The following is a 19,757-nucleotide window of genomic DNA, read 5'->3' as shown; positions in this document are numbered from 1 at the left end:
TTCAAGGCTTGGAGGGTCAACATGAGCATATAGGCTTAGTGAAGGTTCATCCTGCTTTGCAAGCTGTTGAACTCCAGCTAAATCAGGAATCTCAAAGTCCCTCCTTGAGGGCCGCAATCCAGTTGGGTTTTCAGGATTTCCCCAATGAATATGCATTGAAAGCAGTGCATGCACATAGATCTCATGCATATTCATTGGGGAAATCCTGAAAACCCGACTGGATTGCAGCCCTCAAGGAGGGACTTTGAGACCCCTGAGCTAGATAGTTTAATAAATAATTTTGAGTATCATAGTTCTCGTTTGAAGCAAATATCGTAGGGGAAAATAGTAAAATAGGCAAATTTGTGGTGCTTTGACTACATAAATCCTAAATAGATTGGAGCATTTATAAAATTAAAGATAAAGAAGGGAGTCGCTTGACTGGGTCCATCTTAATCCGGGAGTGACTTAAGCATGCCCAGTGTAAGTGAGGCTGCAATCTTTGCTTACTTAGGCCTAGATTCACTAAGCCCACGGATCCGATCCGTGAACGATCCGATCCGTGGCCGGGGGGCTGATTCACGAAGCGTCCTAACACATTCACAGACCATCTTCTTTGCCTCTAGATGGTCTGCGCATGCTCTCTGTGCAAGCTGGAAGAAACTTTTGCTAGCCCATGGTTTTAACTACTTACGTCCATCTAAACTCGGGGGGTGGGGGAAGGGGGCAAACCAATCCTGCATGTTTTAAAAAGAGACCAAAGTCCGTGCCTCCCCGATTCTCCTGCTCTCTGCTGCCCTTCCCTGCCCCACTTTAACCTTGTGGGTTAAAACCATGGGGCTTGCACTGCGGGGAAGGGTGGCAGAGAGCAGGAGATATACCTCAGCTGGTTGCTGATTCCTTTCGGGGCAGAGATGCAGGCAGGGCGGCAGAGAGCAGAGTTTTTGCTGCAGGGCAGGGATTTTACGGTGGCAGAGAGCAGGAAAATACATGAGCGACCGGTCCTCAGCAGTTGCTTCTTTTTTGATCAGCTAGCCCAGTCGGTGTTCCTTAAATTGTTTAGTGAATCGCTGCCTTCCTACATTTGCATGCCATTTCCATCATTTGCATGCGCGGATTGGATCGGGTGCGGATCGGATCAGGAGGAAGGTTAATGAATCGGGTCTGGGTCACAAAGTGGTCAGGACACGATCGGTGTCTTTAGTGAATGTAGCCCTTAGGTTTGAGATACCCGAGTTAATGGAGAAGCAGTGAACCACACTGAAGAGAGCCATAGAGCCAAGGGACGCCCTTCATAGAAGCAGAGAAGAATGAAGGCAAATAAAGAACATTTATTTATTTCGATTTCTGTCCCAGAAGCTCAGAACGGGTTACAAGTAGACATTCACAATCGTTTGAAAAACAGACTAGTCATGATAACAAATAGGTAACATATGGCCTATCCAGTTTTCCCACTTATGTCATCTACTACCTCTCCCTTAGAGATTCTATATAACTTGTCCCAAGCTTGCTTGAATTCAGATACAGTTTTCGTGTCCATTACTTCCACTTTTAAATATATTGTACACTAAATAGATGTTCTACTGTATGCGACATATCAGGTATAAATAAACTTGGAAGCCTGGAAACACTGGGAGGCCTTTCCATGAATTCACCACCCTTTCTGTAAAGAAGTGTTTCCTCAGTCTGTCCCCTTTCACCTTCAGGTAATCAAGGAGTTAGCTGGTGGTAAGGCACCTGGAATAGACGGGTTCACAGATAAATTCTATAAAAGGTGCCCATATTCAGTGGGCAATTTTTATAGAAGAACTTGTTCTTCTTTTGACAGTGATTCTTAATATTGTTAGGTAAGGCGAATATTGCCATTCACCATGATGGATGCTTTAGATACCAGTCTTACCACCCTGTCTCCATATTAAAAAAAAAAAAAAATAATGCAAAAGTCTTGGCTATAAGACTAGTCAGTAGACCTGCCCACATTAATACATCCTGATCAAGTGGGATTTATTCCTAAGTGGCAAGCTGATGACAGCATCCTAGAATGACTAACTTACTCAACATTGCCCAGTCCAGGGAGATTCCTATGTGGTTGCTGACTATTAATGCTGAGAAACCATTTGATAGAGTCTGTTATAATTTCTTGAACCAAGTATTAGAAAAATGTGAGCTGGAACAAAATTTTCAAAGCTGGGTGAGGGTCCTGTGTACCAAGCTGAAGGTATGTGTTAGAATCAGTGGTGGGAATTTCCTTATGCTCACTTTGGCCTAGGGCACTAGGCAAGGGTGCCCTTTGTCAGTTAGGGTGAATATTAGGGAACTGTGGTGGGTCCTAATGAATGTAAATATCCCTGTTCACAAAGAATATCTTTCTTTTTCTCACTCATCCTAATTTTTCATTGTCAAATTTGTTGGAGGAGATTTGGTTATATTTAGAGTTACAAAATGTCTGGGTTTACCCGGACATGTCCTCATTTTGAGGACTCTTAGGGAGTCTGGACGGCTTTGCTGTTTTGTCCGGGGATACCGGACATCTGAAAACCCTACATCAGTCGTTGCAAGGCCCATGCACCTATCCGGAGTCCCCTGTCTCCCCTCCCCTCCTCATTGAAAGGCCCACACACCTATCTGGAGTCCCCTGCGCCTCCCCTCTCCCCAGTCTTCATTGCAAGGCCCGTGCATCTATCCGGTCCCCTGCTGCCCCCTCCCCCTTGAGACCTGGTGCTTGCTCACCATTCTTCCAGCAGTGCTGCTTTAACTATTCAGCCATAGGCAGCGTGAGTGAAGTAAACACGCTGCCTTCGGTGACCTGGAAGCTTTTCCTCTGCTACTTCTTTCTGCCCCCGCATAAGCAGTAAGCAGTAGTAGAGAGAAAGCTTCTGGGTCGCCAGAGGTAGCGTGTTTACTTCAATCACACTGCCTGTGGCCCAAAGAGTTAGAGCAGTGCCACTGGAAAGAATGGTGAGCATGCACCGGATCATGCAGTGGGGGTGGGGGGTTTGGAATAGCATGGGGAGGCAAGAGATGCTGGACCACGGGGATGGGGAGGAAAGGGAAGGAAAGATATCAGACCTCCAGGGGAAGAAAGGGAAGGGGCAGATAGAGATGCCAGACCTGGGGGGAGGAGGGAAGAAAGGAAGGAGAGAAATGTTAAGACCACTGGATGGGGAAAGGTGGGGGTGAGAAGAAAGAGAGAGGTCAATCCAGGGAATGGAAGGAGGAGGGGGAAGTTCCAGACTAAGGAAGGGGGAGGAAGAAAAGGAAGGAGGGGAGAAAAATGCCAGACTGTGGAAAGGAGAGGATAAAGATCCCAGACCACAGTAGGGGGAAAGAGGGAAGACAGATGTCAGACCATAGGAGAGGAAAAGAGATATAGGAGATGGTGCACAGGGATAGGTGGGGAAAGTGAAGGGGATAGCAAGGGAGGAGATGTTGCATAGAAATGGGAGGAGTGGAAAATTGAAGAAATGCTGTTTATGGATAGATGGGAATAGGGGAGGAGATGGCACACATAAATGGTAGGGAAGAGCAGAGAGAGGGAGGAGATAGTGCTCATGGATAGATGGGAAGAATAAACATGGAAAAGTAGATAGATTTGAGGAGGAGGAGGAGGAGGCAGAAAAATGGAAGAAAGTTAATGCCAAAGATGGATGTAGAACAAAACACAAAAAAACCCTTCTCATCAATACTGGGCAAGTTTCTCAAATAATATCTTCATATAACATTTAAAGGCTTTTAAATATTTAAATGTGCTCATAAGCTGGATGTAGGGCAGAAAGTGAAGGAAAGAAAAACAACAAATGGATAAGGCAGCCATGGAACTATAGTTTAGAGCATAGACAGAAGGAAATGCAACCAGAGACTGATGAGAAAAAAAGATGAGAAAAAAAAAATAAAATCACCAGACAAGATAGGAAAAGTGATTTTATTTTCAATTTAGTGATTGAAATGTGTTAGTTTTCAGAATTTACATCTGCTGTCTATATTTTGCACTGTTAAGGAAGAAATATATTTCTTTCTATTTCTCTGGTATTGTACTGCATGCAGAGTCTGGCATCTTAGTTTTTTGTTTGTGTATATTAGGACTCTTAATTGATGGTCCTGTATTTGCATAGAGTTTATCTGTGTTTTGCACATATGACCAAAGCCAGGTGTTCTAGTAGGAATGAATGTTGTGAAGCGTTATTGGTGTCATGGCCCCAAGTAGGAAGATATTTGTTAGCAATTTGTCCAGGTTTTTGAAGGCCCCGGGCTCAGGGGCCATTTCTGGAGGGCCCTTGCACATGCGTGGATATTGACATGAGCGTGATATCATCGTGTTGATGTCCACACATAGTATGGCCCAGAGCATGGGGAAGGAGACACAAGGTCCATCTCAGGGTAGGGCAGGGGTAGAACAGGGTAGGGCTGGGGAGGAACTGCGCAGGGCCATATGTCCTCTTTTATAAAGAGGAAATCTGGTAACCCTAGTTATATTCCATGAAATCCAATTTCAAGTTGAATATGTCTAAGACAGAAGCCTTGGATATTGGCCTTGAGCTGCAGGTTGTGAATGTGTGTAAATCTTCATTTTCCTTTAGATGGGTAGAGCAGAGTATTTCGTACTTTAAAGTAAATTTAATATCTGCTTATCCTATTTACTTGAATATAAACTGACTTAATTATAAACTGATGTAACCCCTCCCCCCCAAAAAAAAGGGGGGGGGGAAAGGTTCACTTGAATATAAACTGGGTGATTTATATTCAATTGCCCTGCTTTGCACCCAGCCCTTCTTCGTTCCTTCCCTCCCTTCTTCCATTCCTGCCCAGCTCTGCACCAAGCCTCCGATGCCCACTGCAGTCCTCCCTTTAGCCCTGGTGTTCAGCGGTGAGCTGGGACATGAACGATCCTTCTTGGTCCGACCAACTGTTAACCATACTGCCTTCCTCCTGGATCCATTGCAGGCCTCCCCACAGGCTTGCCTTAAGCCTTGGTGGTCCAGTGGTGAGCCGGGACAGGAGCAATCTTACCATGTCCTGTCCCGGCCAACTGTTAACCAGCCCACTTCCCTCCCGCCTCCCGGACCGCTCTACAACATAGCTTTGAACCCTGGTGGTCTAGTGGTGAAGCGGGGCAGAAGCAATCTTCCTTCACTCCTGCCCCATGCAGAGTTACAATCAGAAATGGCTGCTGGGAGTTCCTGCAGCAGTCTTTAGAATTCTCATGGTGTCAAGAAATTGCCCCAGGAACTTGCAGCAGCCGTTTCTGATCAAGGCTCTGCCCCGTTTCACTACTAGACCAACAGGGTTGAAAGGTATATTGTAGAGGGGTCTAAGAGCCCGGAGGGAGGCGAGGTGGTTAGAAGTTGGCTGGGAAAGGATGCAGGAAGGCTCGATCCTCTCCTGGCTCATCTTTGGACCACCAGGGCTTAAGGCAGGCCCGCGGGAGACCTGTAACAGGTCCGGGGGGGGGGGGGGGGGTAAGGACCCGAATATAAACTGAGACTCCCATTTTGGGGCCATTTTTGGGGGGCTCCAAAATCTCATTTTTTTATTCGAGTATATACGGTGTACTGGCCTCTTTACTTCTAATTACCCTCCGCTTATTTAATAAATTAAGTCAGATGTAGAGCAGTGGAATTTACTAACCTTTTCATGACTTGGAAGCATCACTGTCATTTAAAAGAACATTTTGCCTAGGTTTATGTGTCTATTCCAGGTGCTTCCCATCTCACTGCCAAGAAGTTATCTATTCTCACTGCAGGGCAGGCTTCTTCATTTTATCTGGAACAATAAGCACGCTAGAATACCTGTGCGTGTACTGTGTAGTCATAGGAAACAGGCCGGGTTGGGTGTGCCGCCCCTGGCATAGTGTTATAAGGTGACCTAAGCAAAAGCAGTAGTGGAATGATATCAGAATCATACGTTTAAACCAGTGTCCCACAAATTTTTTAGTGCAGCGGCACACTAAACTAGGTGCCGTGGCTGGAAGGCATCTGGAAATGCGCGGACGTCGAAGGTATGGGGGCGAAGAATGAAGGTAAAAAGATGTCATCCCATTTTTCCTATGCCCAGTGGTGTAGTAAGGGGGAGGGGCAGTCCGCCCCATGCACCATCTTGGTGGGGGCACCGGCACCTCTCCATCCCCCCGCTTCTTCCCACTTCCCCCACCCCCACCCCACCCCACCATATCTCTAGCTAGTCCAGCCTCCTGCTCGCACCGGCGTAGGCTCTTCCTCTGATGTCACTTCCGGGTCTCGTGCCTAGGATGTAACATTAGAGGAAGAGCCGACATGGGCAACAAGTTGGTGCTGCTCCTCATGCCGGGGAAGTTATAGAGGTATGGTGCTTCCCTTTCTCCTTCTTTCCTATAAATGACTGTAGTTCCACCCCTCTTCCCTTGTGTTTCAATGTTCCATGTCTTTACCGTAAGTACTAATGGTATGTCACTAATTTTATATTTTTAATATAATGTTTTGACAATTTTAAAGTGGCATATCAAAATTTTAATAAACTTGGGTAGGGGCATGCATGCGGCGGGGGGAGGGATGGGCAAGGAGTGGGGAGCAGAGAAGAGGGCAGGGGGCACCACCACCCTGGGCATCTCCCACCTTTGCTTCACCACTGCCTAGGCCTATCAGGTTTCTTAATGGGGGGGGGGTGTCAAAATAACTTAAAGATAGATGAGGGAGTACCATGCTGTCAAAATTTGAATTTGTTTGCATTAAGGGAACTGTTTGCATTAGTTCCTGAGATAATGTTTGTTTATTGTTCTGTAATGTTTACTTGAAGTATTTCAATAAAGATCTCTGAAAATTAAAAAAAAATGAAAAAAGAATGGTAATAGAGGGGTGATATGAAGGTTTGGAAAAGCATAGAAGGAGTGAGCTTCATCCGCTCAGTCAAATAGCTAAGATTGTCAACTCCAGTGAATAGAGGCAAGTACAAAAGGGGAATTTGTCATTTTTTTAAAATCCAGTGTTCTTTTTTTTTTTTTTTTAATTATTAGTGGATTCCAGTGCAGAGCCTCCTCTTTTAATTAGCAGCGATGAGTTGGTGGAGCTAAGACACCAGTTTCCTGACGAGGCAGATGCGCTCACAGCTGAATTTATAAACTACATCAAGGCAAGTTTGAAATCAGTTTTGAAAGGAAACATTCCTTGCTGGTCTACATAAGCAGTGAGTAAGCCAGACTAACAAACGGATGACACAGTGATGCTAAAGTCATGGCAACACTTACTTGCTTCCTTTTGTTGAGAGTTGCTCTGATCTATTGTCTGTCTGGCTAACCGGTCTCTCACTCTGGTGGCCTTTGGTACTACTAGAGCAGTGTTTCTCAACTTCTTCAAGCCAAGTACCCCCTAAGTCTAACAAATATCAACCGAATACCCTCACCCAAGCTCCGCCCCAGACCCATCCAAGCTCTGCCCCAGACCCCATCTCCAAAATAATATTACTAATCGTAATGCAATTTCTTCTATTCATTTTTCATATATACACAATATAATTTTATTAATACATAATGGTAACCACAAAATTAAAAAAACACAAAGCACACTGTACACATTTATTCGGGGTTTTTTTTTAAATCAAAGAGGTCAAGACAGATGATTTAAAATATGCAACATCACCTCAGTAGCAACAATAGAAAAATAGACATATAGGCCCGGATTCTGTAAATGGCGTCCCAATTGTAGGCAGTGGTAGGCATCCTACCGCTGTCTAACCAGCCAATCGGGATGCATGTTTTTAAAAAAAAAAAAAAAAAGCTCCCGAGGCAGGCCACCTATATTGGCAGCGCTTCCGGGAACCTAGTGCTAGTTGTGGGTGTGGTTTGCCCCTAAAGTAGCCTTAGACGAACCTAGGTGGCTGTATGCATCTCCCTAGTTCAGCGGGAGACGCATACAATGTAGGCCAGCAAAAGTTTCACGGCTGCAGCTGCCAGTCCACCCCCCCCCCGAATAAATGCGGCAGGGGGATGCCCAATCCCTCCTGCTGGAACACCCCTCCCCCTATAGATCACCGGCAGGAGGGTGCCCAATCCCTCCTGCCAGAAACCCTCCCCCCCCCCCCACCGGCAGGAGGTTTTTCTTTAGGCGACCTTAGGCCTGATTCTATATAGGACACCCGTCGGCTTCTGAGACTGGGCGTCCTATACAGATTCCAGGCCATATAGTGCAAAATATAGACAGCAGATATAAATTCTTAAAACTGACATATTTTGATCACTAAATTGAAAATAAAATAATTTTTCCTACCTTTGTTGTCTGGTGATTTCATGAGTCTGACTGTGCATCCAATATTCCTTTCTTTCTGCCTCCTGCATTCTTCCTCTCCTGTGGACCTCATTCCCTTCCCCAACCAACATCTCTCTCTGTCCCTTCATGAGTCCAACTTTTCTTCCTCTCTCCTCCACCCCTATTGAAAACATGTCTCCCTCTCTCTCTCACTGTCCATGTATCTTTCTCTCATTCCCTCCCTTGCTGCAAAGGGAGTAGAGAAAGAGAGAGAGAGATCCAAGGTGCATCTCTTCCACCTCCTCTACTGAGATATCCAACATTTCTCCCTATCTCATTCCCCTATCATGTGCAGCATTTTTCACCACTGCCCACCAGCCCCATACCCATTTCTCCTTCTTTTACCCCTCTCCAGCAACATGCCACATCTCTCCCTCCATCATTAGGTCCAACATTCCTCTCCCTTGCATCCTTCTATTCCCTCTCCACCATCATCTTTAACATTTCCCCCTCTCATCCTTCTATTCCCCTTGCATCTCTACCACACCCTTCTCTCTCTCTATGCCCAATTTTCCTCTTTCTCCTTTCCCCTTGTGCACCATCTTTTTCCCTCTTACTCATACTCATGCCCAACAATTCTCCCTTTGTTTTAGGTTCGGGGGGGGGCGCGTTTGTCAGGGGTTGTGGTGCTGCATTTGTCGGGATCGTTGGGGGAGGGCTGTCAGGGATTTTTTTGTATGGAACAGATATTTTTTTTTTTTTTGTAATTCTTTATTTAAACACTGTTAGCCATCGTTACAACAATATGGCAGAACCAGACAAGCAAAAATACAGTGAATACAAAGTGAGATGCCCCTCCCCCCAAGCCAGAACCCCTCCCCCCTCCCCCCCTCCCTATCCCTACCTCCCCCCTCCTCCGTAGATCAGGCCAAGTTATCCAGCTCCATTAGGAAGCCGAGTCCCCCCCCCCCCTAACACAAGAGGCACCTATAGAGGAGACGGAAAGGGGTGTGAGGCCAAGAGGCTAAGGAATTCCCATAGCAGGAACAAGTCAGCCATTACTCCAGTACAGGAAATTCAGAGCTCCCCTCCACTTCCAGGAACCTACCCCACAGACCCTCAAACTGTCGCCTCTGGCGTGTAAGTAGAGCTGAAAGCCGGAATTTCTCACACACCCATCCCAATTTTGTTCGCATCATCGCTACCGTGGGTACCGTGGGACTCTTCCAATGAGAGGCCAGCACTAGTCTAGCCGCCGTAAATGCTAGACGCATCAGCTTGTCTTGTGCGTCCTCCACTGCCCCGGGGAGTACCCCCAACAAAGCAGTTTCCGCCCTTAGCAGCAAAGGACACTGCAAAAGACGCCCCACGTATTGGAACACCTGGGTCCAAAAGTCCCCAATGCGAGGGCACTCCCACCACATATGAAAGAACGTTCCCCGCAGACCACACCCTCTCCAGCACTCTCCTGTGCACGAGGTACTCATCTTGGCAATCACCACCGGGGTAACATACCAGCGCACCAAAAGCTTAAGAGCATTTTCCACCAATTGCGGAGCAACTGCCACGTGGTGTATTCGCAGTGCGATTTGTTCCCATTCCTCTTTCGTATATGTGAGCCCCAAGTCTAGTTCCCAAGCCCTCATATAGGATGTCTTCTGATCTGGGTCAGCTTGTAGTAACCGATAAAGGAGCGAAATGCATCCCCGACGCACCGGTTCCCCCAACAACATTTCAAACCTTGAACGCTCATATGAGGTGAGGTCCCCCGCCTTAACGCGCATAACATAATCCTTTACCTGTAAGTAGGGGAATAAATCACGCTGTTCCAGGTGGAAAGAGGCTCGGACCTCAGGAAACTCACGGATGTGCTCCCCCTCCAACAGCTGGCCAAAACATCTCAGCCCCTCTCGCTCCCACCTGCGAAAAACTCCCCCCTCCCTACCCGGGATGAAGTCCTCCGCAAATCTAATAGGCAAAAAATGTAGTCCCCTTCCCCTACCTATCAATTTCCTAAGGGCCCCCCACCAAACCCGCAACGTCCACCGTATAAATGGATTAGAAATAGCAGCAATTTCCTTCTCCCTTAAACCTACCCACGGTAAATAGGACAAAGCATGGATGTCCCTGGGACCCCCCAAGAGACCCTGCTCCACCTGAACCCATAACTTGGCTGGAGTCGCATGCCAATCCACAACCGCCCTAAGCTGTGCCGCCCGGTAGTACAATTCCAAATTGGGCAACCCCAAGCCTCCCTCCTCCTTAAATTTGAACATGGCATATCTCGCCACCCTGGGACGCTTTCCCCCCCATATGAAGCGTAAAAGAGACCTGTGCCAGCGAGTAAAATATAATTTAGGAACTTCTACAGGCAGAACCTGAAAGAGATAGAGAAATCTGGGCAAGACCATCATACGCACCACCTCCATTCTGCCCATCCAGGAAAGGTATAAGGGGTCCCATCTATCAAGGTCCTGCCTCAGAGCCATACCCAAAGGAAGATAGTTATGGCAGAACAAAGTATTCCAATCCACCCCAAGCAGGATCCCCAGATACCTAATAGGACCCTTCACCCAGCGGAAGGGGACTCTACTTTGCAGTTCCAGAGCCTCCTCTGCAGGTACCGAGATGTTCAAGATCTCCGTCTTAGACAAGTTAGCTTTAAAGCCTGAGAGTCTCCCATAGTCGTGCATCAAATCTCGCAAGGCCAGAAGCGATCTCTCCGACTCCTCCACTATGGCCAAAATATCATCTGCAAAAAGGGACAGTTTATGCTCGACCCCCTGCACCTGTACCCCCCTCACCTGCCGTGAAAGACAAATGCTCTGTGCCAAGGGCTCGATCACCAAAGCAAACAACAGGGGAGAGAGCGGGCACCCCTGTCTTGTTCCTCTATGTAACTCAAATGGCTTGGAATAGACCCCATTAACTTTAACACAGGCCATCGGGGTGTGATAGAGTGTAAGAATCCAAGAAATAAACCGCGATCCGAATCCCATCTGGCGGAGAACAGCCTCCATAAACGTTCAATCCACCCGATCGAACGCCTTTTCGGCATCCACCGCCACCGCCACCCAGGGAGATCCTGATCTTCGAGCCTCCCACACCAAATTCAGCACCCACCTAATACCATCAGCTGCTTGACGTCCTCCTATGAACCCCACCTGATCCGGGTGGATCAGGTCAGGCATATGGGTCGCCATCCTATCAGCCAAGATACGGGCCAGGATTTTAGTATCAATACCCAACAAAGATATAGGACGGTAACTGCCACACATAGTCTCATCTTTCCCCGGCTTAGGGATTATCGTAATCCCTGCTAATCGCATATAGAAAGGCAAGCGCTCCCCCTCTTTCAGGGAATTAAATAGTCTAGTTAGCAAGGGTGCAACCAAGGGAGAAAGCTTTTTATAAAACAACCCCGTAAATCCATCCAGCCCAGGGGATTTTCCCGGCTTCAAATGTCGAATCACCCGCAGTACCTCTTCCACTGTAATATCCTCCTCCAGCCCCAGAGCGTCTGAGCTAGATAGAGTAGGTAACCCCAACTCTTGTAGATAGGTTTGGCTCTCCCCCAGAGAGCCCTCAAGCTCTGGTGAATAAAGCTCCTGGTAAAACTCCCTAAACCGCCGTTGTATGCCTACATCGTCCGTAATCACCTTACCATCCCGCTCCTTAATAGCCAGAATATTACCCCTTGATTGTTGTAATTTGACCCTGTGAGCCAAAAGTTTGCTCGCCCTGTTCCCCGATTCAAAAAATTTAAGCCTCAACTTCTCAAGATTAAATTTAACCACCTCGTCTTCCAACTTCCCAAGAGCCATCCGGGTTTCCTGAATCCGGAGCCTCAGTTGCGGTCCCCCCTGTCCCCTCTTATGTTGATCCACCAAAATACGAAGCGTTTCCCGGAGCTGCAATTCCTCCCGCTGTCGGGACTTTTTCTGATAGGCTGCTATAGAGATCAACTTCCCCCGTAAAACCCCCTTTAGACTTTCCCAGATCGTCATGGGGGAGAACTGGTCCACATTATTAAACTCTAAGAAGTCATAGATCCCCGTTTCCAGCTGTTGCACTATCTTCGGGTCTCCCAGTAGTGTATCATTTAATTTCCAATACGTATCTCCCCCCCGAGGCCCTCCCCAACTCAGATCCATCCATAACGGGGCATGGTCAGACCACCCAATGGTATCAATCTTAGTGTCTATCAATTTTCCCCCCCCAGCCTTTATCCACACATATCATATCTATGCGAGTGTATACCTCATGCACAGGAGAGTAGAAAGTGTAGTCCCTACCCAACCAATGTTGCACCCGCCACCCATCCTCCAGATTAAGGACGTCTAGGAATTTCTTTAGACTTTTTCTATCGCCCTTAAGTCTGTCACCCCCCTTGCCCGTGGAGTCCCAATCTGGATTGAGTACCAAATTAAAATCTCCCCCCACTACCAAATGTCCTACCTTGGCCGATAAGATCTTTGACAGGAGAGTTTCAAAAAATTGTCCCTGCTGAGAATTAGGTGCATACAAATTAACCAGCGTTACCCGTATCCCATCAACAGTACCAGTCCAGATAATCCACCTCCCACCCTCATCCCTCCATTCCCGATCTAGGACCACCTTCAACTTGTGGGAAAACAAAATCCCCACCCCCGCTTTTTTCCGCTCCACTCTATTCGAAGCCCAGACCCTCACGGGATAATCCCGGAATTGTACAAGTTTTTCCCCCGCTTTCACAAAATGAGTTTCTTGAACAAAACAAATATCAAAACAGAGGCGTTTAACTTCCTTCAATAACAATTGCCTCTTACGTGGCATGTTGAGCCCCTTAACATTCAGGCTACCCACACGTAAAACATTAGCCCCCGCCATTCCAAACCATGACGAACGTGCTCAACAACCCCTCCCCTCCCCTTGCTATCCCCCGCAGCCCCCCAATCACCCTCCATCTCAACCCCTCCCCCCCCATCCCCACCCACCCACCCAGTCTGCCTCACCCCCCTCCCCTCCAGTCCCACACTCCCTCTCTCCCCATCTCCTCCAAGACTTCAAGTGACCCCACCACTCCATAAAGTCACCACCCATGTACCTCCCCCCCCACAATCTCTCATCCCCCATTCAAAAAGTTCCCCTCCATCCATTCCCCAGACTCCCCACCGTACACTCCCCCACACACATACTATCCTTCAGTGTTATCAGAGAGTCCACACCATATTCCAGAGCCCATCTGGAATCAAGAATCATCATGCTCAATCCGCTCGTCAGGTGTCCGCAGCAGGCGCCATTCTCCGGTCGGTCGTCTCCCCCTCAGGGCGGGAACTCTGCCTTCCTCTCTTCCTCTGTGACACCGCTTTCCATTGATAACGCTCCAACCCCAGCGTCGGTGATTTGCTCAAGACGGAATCGCCAGGGGCCACCAAGCCCTCCTTCAGAAGCACGGCCTGTAACTCTACCACTGTCGTTACACGCTTATGGACCCCATTAAAAGTCACCAGCAATCCGAAGGGAAAGAGCCAGCGATAGCGTACAGTGTTCTTCTTCAGCACCTCCAACAGCGGCCGGAACTCCCGCCGCTTCTGTAGAGTGATAGACGATAAATCCTGAAATATCTCCACCTTCAAATTTTTCCAAGGAATAACCCCCAATTCTCGGGCTTTCTTCACCAATCGGTCTTTATCAGGGAAGCGATGGATGCAAGCAATGATATCTCTCGGGTAGTCCCCATTCTTGGGACCCAGCGTGCGGTGGGCCCGATCAACTTTCAGGCCCCCAGTAGTAGCATCCACGGCTCCCCCATCCGCCATCAGAAAGCGATAGATCTCCTGCACCACAGCCGTGGCGTCTCCATATTCTGCCGTATCCGGGACCCCCCGGATCCGCACATTGTTGCGCCGAGACCTATTTTCCAGGTCCTCCACCTGCGCACAGCAGTCCAGAAGATCTTTCTGGACATTCTGCATTTGATTATTGATGCTGATCACAGATTCTTCTTGTTCTCCGAGGCGCCTCTCTGTGTCTTCCACCCGGCCCAGCAGGTCCGCAAAGTCCTGCCGGATCTCCTTCACCGCCTCCTTAATCTTTCCCTTCACTGCTGCCACTTCATCTTTTATTTCAGCTGCCCAGATTTTCAGGTCAGCTTTGGTAATCGCCGCCGCCGCACTAGCTCGTCGCAGTCTCGGGGAGGCACCACGCTCCGATTCCTCCTCCGACGCGCTGTCTCCCGACTCGCGCGCAGATACGCTGGAGGTCCCACACACGTGTTGGAGGCCGCCTTTTTCACCCCCGCGATCCAGCGATCTACCCGCCTCTGATTTCTTGCGCGACGGCATCCTGCAGCAGGGAGAGTCAGCTCGGTCTCCCAGCTCCACACTCGCACACTATTCTGTGCTGCTCGCAGCGGGGGAAGGGTGCTCAGCGCGGCAAAGGGTCAGAGCGATTTCTCTAACCCTCCATCTTAGTTGGTGACGTCACCGGAAGTCGGGACAGATATTTTACACGTGAAATATCTGTGCCATTGAAAAAAAGAAAAAAAAACAGGCAGACCAGTCGGTAACACAGTTACCGACAGGTATAGAACAATCGGGTTTTACAATCGGTAAAATCTGATGCTAAATAGCCAAGCGATGTTAGCGCATCAATCGCTTGGCTATTTTGCATAGGGTTTTACTAATTTGCATGGATCAGATCAAATCGGTTCAGAAAATGGGCGATCGAGGGGAAAACCATGCGGTGGGCAGTTTTGTGCATTGGGGAATCCATCGATTGGGACACGATCGGTAAGTTTTGTGCATCCCCCAGTTTCCCTGCTAGTGCACAAATGCTCTTGTACAAGTTTACACTCAGGGCCATTGTTACACACCCCAAGGAAGTAGCATCCATCCCCCACCCCCCACCTTCAGGTTGTGCTTTCTTCAGATTGAGGCAAGCTTGAGATCCATTTTATCATGGGGGCTAAGGGCTGTTGCCCTGGTTGTCTCCCTCCAGCAAAAAAAAAGGAAGAACCAAGAAAATCCCATAAATCACAAAAGCAAAAAACAAAATACAGTGAGAATGACCTTGATCCATCACAAAAAGCCCTTTTATTATAACTCACATACTTAATCATCAGAGATTCATGTGGTCTATCACATTAAAGGACATTTTTGTGCTGAATCTTCTTCCTGTGTTTGTTTGGCATTCCCACCGTGTTTTTATTTTTTGCTACCCTCTAATACCAGCCCTGTAAATGCCAGGGGGAATTTCTTTTGGATCTCCATGTTTTCAGTTGCCAAATAGGAAATACCTGTGTACATTTCAGATTTGCCCGAACCATGTCATGAACATGCTCCCGTCATAACTACATGTCACCGGTATGTGTAAGCAATACATTCAGCCAGCAGTGGTGAGCGTGTTTTTTTGGCTGTTGCTGGCTTTATGTTCTGCTATTGCGTGCAAGGCCAAGTCTAGGAACTGACACTGAATATCCGATATTCAGCAAGTAGGTGTCTAAGCAATACCACATAAACATAGGATTGTGTTTTATGTGGTCTGATATATCCGTTTATGATATGCAATTAAGTACTGAATATCATCTCTTAATTGTATAAGTGCTGACTCCGCCCCCAGGCTGCCCACAAACTAGCTGGCTTTCAGTTTGGTGGCCAGAGCTGATATTTAGTGGCATTAGCCAATTAAATGCCACAGAATATTAGTGTATAGCCCCATACAAGCGACTTAACCAGCCAGGAGCCTGTCTTGGCCACTTAAATCACTTTGAACATCAGGCCTATAAACAGATTGTAGGTGGGTCATTCAGCTTCTTTGCCTTATTGGTCCTGACACCCCTGTTATCTGTGGAGGTGCACATTTCGGTACATGTGATTGGGAAAACATGCGAATATTGTCAGAATTGGGTGATGGAAATAGTATTACTGGGTTGTACGCCAATGGGAGTTGCTAAGCTGTTCTGACACTCGCTGTAATATGTGTCATTTTTGCAGGTCCGAACGGCAGACTTTGACGAACCTTTACAGATAGAAGAAGACACTCACTGGACAGCTGGAGAAAGGTAGATTTTGTCAAAACACAGAAGAGATAGCAGATAAAGAGCAGAGGGCTAGTCTTGCTTGTCCGGTTGACGTCCTTATACTATTCCACAACTTTGGTTGATCTCTGGCTTGCTCTTAGGGGTCAGTTCTATAAGTGGACACCTCTTGTTAGGTTACCCAATACTGTGTGGTGCGATCCTATACACTCAGATTGTGTTATCGAATACTAATATAACCCGCCATTGGCACACCTTACATTTTGGTCACCAACCATAGTGCTGGCATGACCAAGTGTGCCTAAATGTGGCAAGGCAGCATATAGCATAGTATACTATAGCAAAGTTTCCAAAATTGATCCTGGAGTTCCCCCTTGCCAGTCAGGTCTTCAGGATATCCACAATGTGTTTGTATTATGACTCTCCCTGGGGATATCGTCAATTAAACCCTTTCTGCACTATAGTCTCAGAACGTTGCCACATGGGCAGTCCTGGGAATTCAATGGATAGCGGCAATATTCAGCAGAAAGGCTGAATACAGTAGTGTCACTACCTGGATAAAGCTAGCAGTTCCCTGCTCCATCTGGTGTTTCAGTGCTGTTCATTATCCAAATGACTGTGCTATGTATCTGGATTTGTTTTATCTGCTGCAGCTGCATTACCAAAAAAAAAAAAAATGCTGACTCAGGAGTTTTTATGTACATAAATAAGGCGAAGACAGTCTTAAAGAAACTGCTCTGTTTTAAAACTGTAAAAATTTGTTTAGAAGAAATTATAGAGACTATATTTTGGTCTTTACTGAAAGGTCGCTGACAGTGCACCTAGGACTGACTTGGCTTCCCATATGCCTGTTCTCACGTTGCAGAAGGAGCATGTTGGATGATCAAGTTGGAAGTGCGCCAGTGATCGATCAGCTGCGGAAAGCAGTCAGTCTTTTACAAGATCCTAACAGGTTTGCCAATAGCAGCCACTAGGCGTTCACTTTTGCACTTCTGCATGACTGTACTCAGACTGCAATAGGAGAATTAGACTTTAGAGAATGACACAGAGAAAAAATTTGTCCCCATCCCCGCGCCCACCGTTCCTGTCACCGCCCAATCCCCGCGACCACTGTCTCCACCCCATCCCTGCAACCACTGTCCCCGCCCCGTCCCCGTGACTACTATCCCCGCAGCATCCATACAAGCCTCAGTACTGCAATATTTAGCTTATTCCTTCCTTATAAATCAAAGTTCTGGCTGCTGAACTCGAGAAAGAGATGTTCAGCTGGCAGGCCTTTGTTTATCAATTTTTATCAACACAACTAATATACTACTTTATCCTAAAGCAAAAAAAAAAGGAAATAAATAAATAAATAAATTTTTTCTACCTTTGTTGTCTGGTTTCTGCTTTCCTCATCTTCTCATTCAATTCCTTTCATCCACTGTCTGTCTTCTCTCTGTGTCTTCCATTTGCTCTGTTACTGTGCCTCTCCCTTCACCCCTCCCCCCCCCCCGCCCAATTGGTCTAGCATCCATCTTCTTCCCTCCACTCCCCCCATAGTCTGGCATCTCTGTCTTCTTCCCTTCCACCTTCTTCTCCCCACTCTCTTTCCCCATTTTCCTTCAGCGTCTTCTCCTCACTCTGTCATCCCCATTTCCCTTCAGCGTATTCTCCCCACTCTATCTTCTCCAATTCCCATTTCCCTTCAGCGTCTTCTGCCCACTCTGCGTTCCTCATTTTTTCCCTTCAGCGTCTTTCCCCTACTCTGCCTTCCCCATTTTTTCCCTTCAGCGTCTTCTGCCTACTCTGCCTTCCTCATTTTTTCTCTTCAGCGTCTTCTCCCCACTCTGTCTTCCCCATTTCCCTTTAGTGTCTTCTGCCCACTCTGCCTTCCTCATTTTTTCCCTTCAGCATCTTATCACCATTCTGCTTTCCCCATTTTTTTTCCCTTCAGCATCTTCTCCCCACCACCACCCTTCCCTCTCGCCACTTCACCGCCTTTCAGCACTCCTTGCACAGCCCGAGAATCTCCCTCCCTCCCCCTTACCTTCGTGACGCATTAGTAAAGTAACTTGCTCAAAGCTGGCCGAGCCTGCCTGCAGTTGCGTGTGTGTGGGCGGAAGCTTCTCCTCTGACACAACTTCCGGTTGTGTCAGAAGAGAAGCTTCCGCCCATACACACACAACTGCAGGCAGGCTAGGCCAGCTTTGAGCAAGTTACTTTACTAACACCGCAACGTGCCGCGAAGGTAAGGGGGAGGGAGGGAGATAGATTCGGTAGGTAGGAAGGAGGGAGGGGGCCATGCTCGATCGGTGACTGCACACGTTCCCTCCCTTAACTGCGGGTACAAGGCCATGCACCGCAGTGAGTACTTTATCCATCCCCACCGTTTCAGTTGGTTAGCTGTGGCTACCTGCAGCTAGCCGCGGTTAACAGTCACCGTGTCATTCTCTAATAGACTTCACATCTAGGATACAAATTTATTAAAAATTTGATTTAACACCTATATTAAATTCTAGGCATTTTACATTAATAAAAATGGGTTACAAAATTTAAAATTATAGACACGGACAAACAAGATACGCGGATTTGACATACAGTTAAACAAAATGGAAGAGGGGAGAACTACAATATATCCAAGAAAAGAAATATTCAAGGGATAAACAATAGGAATAGGGTAGGGAGACCTTCTTTGTCACTGGACACCTTAGAGAAGCAAAAAAAATAAAAATCATTGTTTGAAAGCGTCTTTAAAAAAGAAGCACTTTAATGCTCCTTTAACTTTATCTAAATTTTGATCCTTTCCCCCCTGTGCCCTCCAAATTTTGAACCTGGTAAAATAAATGAACAGACCATATAAGAGTAATTTTATAACAGGGCATCTAAGTTAATTGGGCAGACTTTTAAGCTTATAATGACACAAATCCTAGAGGAGAAAAAAAAGCGCAGTCATATTTGCCTTCTTGGGAGAAAGTATAAATGATAGCATATAATGTAAGCAGAGTCCCTCTTATCCAACCTAAATGAGACAGACAGATGGCTGGATTGCCGAAAATGTCAAATAATCTGGAAATGTCAGATGAAGGATTGGGGATCGCTCCTGCCCCAACTTCACCGCTAGAGCACAAAAGAATTTAAGGTAGGCCCAGGGGAGCCTGTGAGTGGACGGAAGAAGTTCCAAGAAGAGGGGGAAGGGTCTAATCCTATTCAGGAGGGAAGGGTGGATCCTAGAATAGTGACAGTTGGATAATTTGGAATGTTTGATAACCAAAGATTGGATAATTGGGACTCTACTATAAGCAAATGGTCATATTTTATCAAATAAATGTCAAGGTGCAATTCTGTCTGTGAGTGCCCAAACTCCTCCCCTGAGTCTAGTGGTGCTTACTAGTTTTAACACTTATTTGTACCATACTGTATGTACCTTGATCTTTATGGTCCAGCTTAGGTGATAAGAGAAGGGCCAAAAATGTAACCTGATAGCAGCAATATTTAGCTGCTATCCAGATAAGTTTTGAGTGCGTTTGGTTTAGGTTTGTTGATCAGCAGGCCTAATTTAAATG

General features: G+C 47.0%; 1 protein-coding gene across 3 annotated transcripts in view; it reads left to right on the top strand.

Annotated features, from left to right (window-relative positions):
* LRCH1 (leucine rich repeats and calponin homology domain containing 1) overlaps nt 1-19,757 on the top strand; it is a 372,824-nt gene that overhangs the window by 280,098 nt on the left and 72,969 nt on the right. For 2 of the 3 annotated variants that reach the window (XM_033949847.1, XM_033949846.1), the window contains exons 9-11: nt 6,965-7,080; nt 16,169-16,236; nt 17,078-17,164. In XM_033949847.1, the coding sequence (XP_033805738.1) occupies nt 6,965-7,080; nt 16,169-16,236; nt 17,078-17,164 (271 nt within the window). The remainder of the gene's footprint in view (nt 1-6,964; nt 7,081-16,168; nt 16,237-17,077; nt 17,165-19,757) is intronic. The other variant, XM_033949848.1, reaches the window with a different exon arrangement.

Source organism: Geotrypetes seraphini, chromosome 6, assembly GCF_902459505.1.
Source record: "Geotrypetes seraphini chromosome 6, aGeoSer1.1, whole genome shotgun sequence".
Taxonomy (NCBI): Eukaryota; Metazoa; Chordata; class Amphibia; order Gymnophiona; family Dermophiidae; genus Geotrypetes; species Geotrypetes seraphini.
This window is presented reverse-complemented; position numbering and strand designations above follow the sequence as displayed.